The following is a 7,264-nucleotide window of genomic DNA, read 5'->3' on the forward strand; positions in this document are numbered from 1 at the left end:
AAAGCTTCCTGTGTGTTCTGCCACTTCCTGACCTTTAAATGCTGAAGGGTGTGCTCCACTCCACTGTATACAACATATGAGTGTGATGACTCAGCCCATGTACCTTCTGCTGTGCTGCTGCTCAACTCAGTGGCTCTAAAGCAACTACCAAAACCGCCGTTGCCCAAAATCCAAGACCTGCAAAATGCTGTAATTGGAGAATAGGGTTTATCATTTCACAGTTTAAAAAGAGTTAAGAGCTTGAGCTGTAAGCAATAGAATTCATGCTCTATACACATTTATTTAGCTTTTAACAGTCTGGCAAAAAGTATTTAGAAGACTTTCAGCTGAGTTTAACTACACAGTTGAACAAGATAGCCTATTTGACAGCCTAGAGAAATATTAAGATACCTAAGGAAAAGCATTACGTGTATCATCTACAGTTTTGAGAAAGTGCCTACTGAACAAGAAAGGAAAGAGCTGAATTGAATAAATACTTGTATTGCAGCAGAGTTCACTGGGACACACTACCAGACCAGCTCCACTGCAGCACCACCCTAGGTGCAATTCCAGCCACATTGATGTTTTTCATGATTCGGAACTAATACAAAGCATCCCAGTAAGGAGCCTAATTAAAACATAATTGGTTAACAGATATGTGGGGGCATTCCTTCTTAACCCAGTATGCAATATCCAAGATGTGGTAATTAACAAGAGTCACCAAAGCCCATTATGAAAATGATACTGGCTCTGAGCTGTGATGGAAAAGAGCACTTAACTTGCAAGGTTTGGTAAGTGATCTACCTATGCAGACACGTATCATAAACTAAGAAATTAAAAGATGGGTAAAGTGTGGTTCATGCCGTAAGTGATAGGGCTCAAGTTTTGTTTCCTGGGGAGGCAGGAGTATCACCATAAACTCAGCAATTGCTATCAGGGTGCAAAATTTTACTGATTTACACTGCTAGTCATCAATGTTTTGCATCTATTTACTGTAAACTGAAGAACAGCTGAGGTCGCGAGGGTTTGACAATCCATCTTATAGCACTTCCTGACAGCACTTCTGTCTTGTCCTTTCTGCCATCAGTTGCATCCTTAGAGGGTTACTTCAGTGACGAGCATGGCAGAGGCATTAGGAGCATATTTTGCTGGGACTCCAAGAATCTGACACTGTCCCGCACTGAAATTAAGCATGTTTAATTAAGACAGGCATCCAATGAGAAACAATACTTTACTCAGCATGCATGCAGGTAGCACTAGTGAGTTCTCTGGATCATTCATCCCTTACCAGCTGCTACCACTCTGGCGTCTTCATGAGCTCTGTGCCTTCCTGCTGCCCGGTGATCTGGACTCTCATTCCACCAGATCACATGGACTGAGAAAAGTACAAACACAGTCAGCTGAATGCTGTTGCGCTGCAACACAAAAGGTACTAAGAGTCTGCCTTCACCAGTAAGGTGCCTTGCAGTCACCAGAAACAATTCTCCAGGCAAGCGATGGGATGAGCCTTTGCTGAGTCTTTAAAAGGTTTGACTCTTTAACACCAGATCTGAGAGTCTTCTAAAACAGCAGCACAGTTTATAACCCAATACACAAAGATGGGTTCAAGGACTATTTACAGGACTCTGGTGACCCACACCAACATTTTTATCAAGCCAGCCAATCCTGATCCAGGACAAGCACTTGTCCCTCTCCCTCCACCCCTTTCCATGCCAAAGTCTCTATCAGAAATTGAGTAGTACCTGTGTTAAGAAATCCGTACTCTGTGTGGAAAACACCAATCAGTTTGGTGTAACCTGTATTGATGTGAGCATTGATTGCAGCTTGAAATGCTTCACCCCACAATGCTGGCCCACCAGGTTTCATCTGGAAAGTAACCCATTCGTATACCCCTGGGAAAAAAAAGGCAAAGATGACCTTAAGGAAGGAAATATGTAACATGCTGTTTCTTATGACACAGTTCCTGGGAAACCAGTACTGCAATTCCCTGCCATTTGGGGTCAGCAGGACATGAAACTGCCCCTTCATCCCAGCACACACAACATCTCACAGCTTTCAGGGGATCACAAGAACACAGGCTTGCTGACTGGAGCTAGTTCAAGTGTAAATGTAAGTACTGGTATGCTGAGGAGCAGAAAGCTTCACACTGAGCCCAACTTGGCAGTATTCAGTGTTACCTGGGAAGACACAGGCTATTTTGCAGTATCACAAATACTCATACATGTTTCTGGGATTTGGATGGCTGACTCAACAATGTGAGTTGACCTTTTTTAAGGCTGGTGATGTTTTCTGGTATTGAAGTGGTTTATGATAAACCCCTTTGACTGCAAGTGTTCATATACTGGAGAACAGTCAGCACTATTAATACCACATTTAACACAGCAAGAATTAGTATACATATGGATAGCACATCTACACCTGAGCTATGATTGTTACAAAGTAACAAAGTTACCAAGTATGCTTGACTTCCATGTATCTTTAAAAACCAGGGATTTTTTTTTCCTCTTGAAATTATTATGGCAAAAGCAGCAGTAACATCAGAGCAAACAGATAGGCTCAAAAACCTCTGTGAAAGAGAACAATCATCATCTTTTCTTTAGTGTTTCCAGGAAATGGCCTCTCACTGACAGATGGACAAAGCAAGTCCCAGATGACTCCTCTGATCGCTACGATGGCATTGCCATTGCTCATGCTCACTGAGGCAAGCCACACACCTCTTTAGGACATTTATGATCAGGGCTCTAGTCAGTAATTGATGGAAGTCAGCATAAAATCCTTCTCAAAACCTTTGTCCCTCATCTGTGTTACGTCACCTTTTTCACGTGGGTGTGAAACGTGTGCACTTGTTACATAAGAGCTTCTAAAACCACGTAATACCTGGTTTAAACTTTAAGCCATTTTTTGTTAGTCCGTCAGCATCAGTAACTTTACTCAGCAAGAGAGAAGATAAGCTCACCCCCTTCTTTTGGAGGCTTCTCAAGCTGACACCAGGGTACCAGATAAGCAACCTCATTGTACTGCTTTTCTATCAAGGGGAGAGCTGGAGAGATGAATTTTCCCTGCCAGTCTTTGTCATTGGCTAGTGCATGTCGAACTGCTGCTCTGTGGGCAAAGTTATCTGTAAGAAAGGAAACAAAAACCCAAGACAAAAAACAATGAAAAGTGCACTTAATGTTACATCAGGGTCAATCAAAATGTATAATTACAAGGAAGCAAGCTCCACTACCATAAATTTGAAACTGATGTTTTTAAACATTTGGAAGCAGATGTGGTAATTTTCCTTTAAATTCTGCAGAAATCACTGCTTTAGCTCTCATATTTAAATGGTTTCAAGCCAAAACAAACTTTCTAAAAAAATTTATAAAATGTTAAAATGCATTAAGCAATGTTAGTGCTAAGGAAGATACACATTTGGCATTGGCAGGGATTACTGGATGTGGCAACAGTTACCAAGGGTAGAGAGATCTGGAGAAAGCACAGCAAATGGGGAAGTGGAAAAGGAGATTTCAGAAGGAATATTAGTCGACCAAGAGAAAACTAAGAAAAATATGAGTTTTGGCTTACATAAAATCAGATAAAAATTACAAGCATAAATGTAATTTTTATTTGTTCAGCTACATTAAAAGTTATTAAGTGCCCAAAATCTAAACATTTTCCTCTTTTTTTATGTCTTAATGGAAAACAAGTGAGTATAGAGTGTCTGAATTTCAGTTGGTTAGGGTGCAGTGGCATTTTAAGCAGGCTGTTTATGCAGACAGCTTTCAATAATATAAGAGAAAAATCCAGCATCTGAGAAAACAGGAAGAGCCTTAAGAAATACCAGTATCTTGGGACTAAGAGAAAAATATACCAATTATTTTTAACTACTAAACACATACAAGCAGGGGTCTGGTGAATCAAGGAGAAAGAATGCTGTCACTTACACATGTAAACACCATTAGGAAACAAATAAAAAATACAGATTTTTCTTTATTTTTTAATTTTAAAAGTTTCTCACAGATTATTAAAAAAATGTGGTTTCTTTAGAGAAATAAATAATAGTCAAGGCTGAAAAGTTCTGAGAAGCAGGACAGTTTGTTATTAATAGGTGCATGAAAACTTGTAATATTTCCATTGACAGAGAGCTGGTCCTCTCATCCCTTGAGGACAAAAGGGGTGACCTTTTATTCTACACAGGTACTGTGAACATGGTGGATTTCAATGAGTAGACTGAGGACCCCAGAAACAAAATTATCTGTATACATAGGCCCAGATACAGATAAGCATACAGATTTACCTTGGATCAGCACATGTACAAAGAAATGATACCTTTGTACCCTCTCATCTATCTGTAACCCAAGTAGTGAGTTCCCTTGGGCTCCACAAAGAGCACAGCCAGCATGCCCAGTTTGTGCCACAGCTGTAGCTTGTCTTTCTTACCAGCAACTTCCGAGTCACCAACAGATCCAGTAACATATAAAGTTTATTATACTGCAAGAAGCCTATTGCTACCAAGGCTGATGCAGTAATGAAACACTTTGTGTACTTGGGAAATCAGAGCTGGTGGCTGGCTTCCAACTCACCACAGTGCAGCTGCAGGAGTTTAATCATGCAGACTGCGTGCTCGTCCAACAGGGGAGCGACTGTTACACTGAACTAAAATTTGACAACAATTATACATGCATTCAAACTTACACAGACTGCATATAGATTGTCTGCACTTACACATATAATCTTATTGAAGATTAAAAAGGACTTTTTTACATTCGTTTTGAAATTCTTAAAACAGCTGCTGTTCAGGAACTGGCCCTAAATAAGAAAATTTTACCATGAAGAAGCACTTTGCTGCAGTTCCTCCACTGTACCTGCTTCAAGCAGACTCCTGTTTAGGAACAGTTGTAACTCTCTCATCCCAACATGCCAAACTTGTCCTTACAGGCTCCACAGTGTTCATTTTAGTAATTGGTACAGGAACAAATACTCTTGTGGGACACTTTCTTACAGTAAGGGCAACAAATACAAGTTGCATAAGCATTCTCCTCACCTTCTTGCCTAGGAGACAGGGAGCACAGAGAGAGCAGAACAGTGCAAAGGGATGCTGAGCATACCGTACTTCCAAACGTGGACCACCTTATTCATGGCTCCCAGCTCTGCAGACCAGATTCCCACCATCTCCGAGTGAGCTGCGCGAAGGTGAAAGTACTTGTTGGCCATATCCACAAACTCCTTCATCTTTGATGGCTTAATATCGTACGTGCGAATTTCATAGAAAACACTATTATCTTGCCTGGGCCCTGTAGCAAGGAATGCAAGTACCTGGGATACAACATTGGGAAAAATCACAAACTGGGGGCTGGGAGCAGTGGGTACTTTGTGATCTCCACTACAAAAGTATCTTGTGACACTTTTTCCTTTGGCAATAGCTCTTGTGGGCCCTACTTGCTGCAGCTCATTTCAGCAGTGTGACAGATCGTGACATGGCTTTATTTGCCACGCTCAATTGTTTAATTATTAGCTCATAATAAACCAAGAGTTGCCTTCTCTTATACCTCTTCCTCATGAAGCCAGCAGCAGGATACAAAAAGTCAAACCAATAAAGTCAGCTGAACACATTATTCAAAGGTGAGGGTGCCAATGCCATTGAAATAGAGGCAACATCAACAGCTGCCTACATTGCCCTTACCCAACTGACACTACTGCAACTTGTTTTCTAGTTGCAATCTTGCATCAATATTAGCAAATTACATATTGCTGGAAAAAGAAAGAACAGGATACCAAAGCTTGGGAAAAGACTCATTTCTTCCAGCACGAGGTTTCTGAAGGCTATATCCCTGCCCTTCACTGGCTAGTCAAGAACATTATTTCTATTCATACAACGTAAAGCCCTTCAGAAGCCCCAGAATATGCTTACTTTTGCAACTGCTTTAATAACCGGGGACATGCTACTCGCCTCTCAAATAGAGCTAGAAAAACTAAGGCCAAACCAAATCTTTTGCCTTAGCCTGTATTTGCACAGAAGTAGCTTTTTGCACAGATGATGGATTCTAGATATATCTAATTTCACGAGCATCAGCAGGCATGTGCACTGTACAGCCCAAGTGACAATACAGACAGCCAAGACCAAAAGCCTTGTTTCCTAATTACCCTTTCAAGTATTGCACATCTAGCTTTAGTTGCCATCTGTCGCAGCCACTTTTGGTGTTTATGGTTTCTAACTCCCCACAGAATCCTGAATTAACAGTAACCCTGCACCAGTGGCCTGTCCAGTGCCGAATTTCTGCAGGAAGTGATATTTTCCCGCACAGTGGCGGATGTTTCCTGCTGCTCAAGTGAACACTGGTCCGGTGCTGAACACTTGCCCCATCCAAAGAACAGCACACGATTCTGGCCAAGACCAAGACCCGGACGCGGCGGCGACGCCCAGCACAAGGAGCGCCCCTGCTTGGAAAGAGCCACCTTACAGAGGACACCACAACAACAGCCCCTGCCCATGCGGCAGCGCCCGTCCGGACACGGCGAGAAAAGACCCAGGCGGGACCGCCGGCACCCAGACCCCGCCCCTACCGCGCCGAACCCGCCCTCTCCGGGCCCAGGGCTCGTCCCGCACCCCGGTCTCTGCCGCAGCTGCCTCACTCGGCTCGGCTCGGCTCCCCGCGCAGCGCCCCGGCCTTACCTGCGGGGGGGCCCGGGCCCGGGCCCGGGCCCGGGCCCAGGCCCAGGACAGGCGGGCGGCGAGAGCGAGGGGCCGACGGAGCGTCCCCAGGGGCAGCATGGCGAGCGGCAGGCTTAGAGCAAAGCAAACGCCTCCGTCCGCAGTCGACTACGTGGGAGGGCACGCGGGCGGAGGCCGTCGGGCAAGGCGGGGCGGGGAGGCGGGACCTCCCTGGGCGGCCGCTGGGGCGATCTCTGCAGCACCTCCCAGCTGCGTGCGTCCGCAGCCAGGATGTTTGACTGCTGGGGTGTGTTCCGCTGTAGTGGGATGGGTGGGTGGGTGGATGGATGGATGGATGGATGGATGGATGGATGGATGGATGGGTGGGTGGGTGGATGGATGGATGGATGGATGGATGGATGGATGGATGGATGGATGGATGGATGGATGGATGGATGGATGGATGGATGGATGGATGGATGGATGGATGGATGGATGGGTGGATGAACAGACAGGTGGACGGATGGATAGATGGAAGGATGGGTGGGTGGACAAACTTATGGATGGGTGGATGGACGGATGGGTGGCTGGGTGGATGGATGGCTGCGCTGGATGGATGGATGGGTGGGTGGATGGATGGAAGGATGGATGGCT

General features: G+C 44.6%; 1 protein-coding gene across 1 annotated transcript; it reads right to left on the minus strand.

The window, feature by feature from the left end:
- Positions 1-246: 246 nt before the first annotated feature.
- LOC101879163 (protein NipSnap homolog 3A) lies at positions 247-6,779 on the minus strand. The gene is made up of 6 exons (XM_034072704.1): positions 6,632-6,779; positions 5,067-5,274; positions 2,936-3,097; positions 1,722-1,871; positions 1,268-1,354; positions 247-1,159 (listed from the first exon to the last, which is right to left on the minus strand). Exons 1-6 carry the CDS (start codon positions 6,728-6,730, stop codon positions 1,083-1,085), a joined length of 783 nt encoding a protein of 260 aa, XP_033928595.1. The 5' UTR covers positions 6,731-6,779; the 3' UTR covers positions 247-1,082.
- Positions 6,780-7,264: the final 485 nt, after the last annotated feature.

This window comes from Melopsittacus undulatus, chromosome Z (genome assembly GCF_012275295.1).
Source record: "Melopsittacus undulatus isolate bMelUnd1 chromosome Z, bMelUnd1.mat.Z, whole genome shotgun sequence".
NCBI classification, from domain to species: Eukaryota; Metazoa; Chordata; class Aves; order Psittaciformes; family Psittaculidae; genus Melopsittacus; species Melopsittacus undulatus.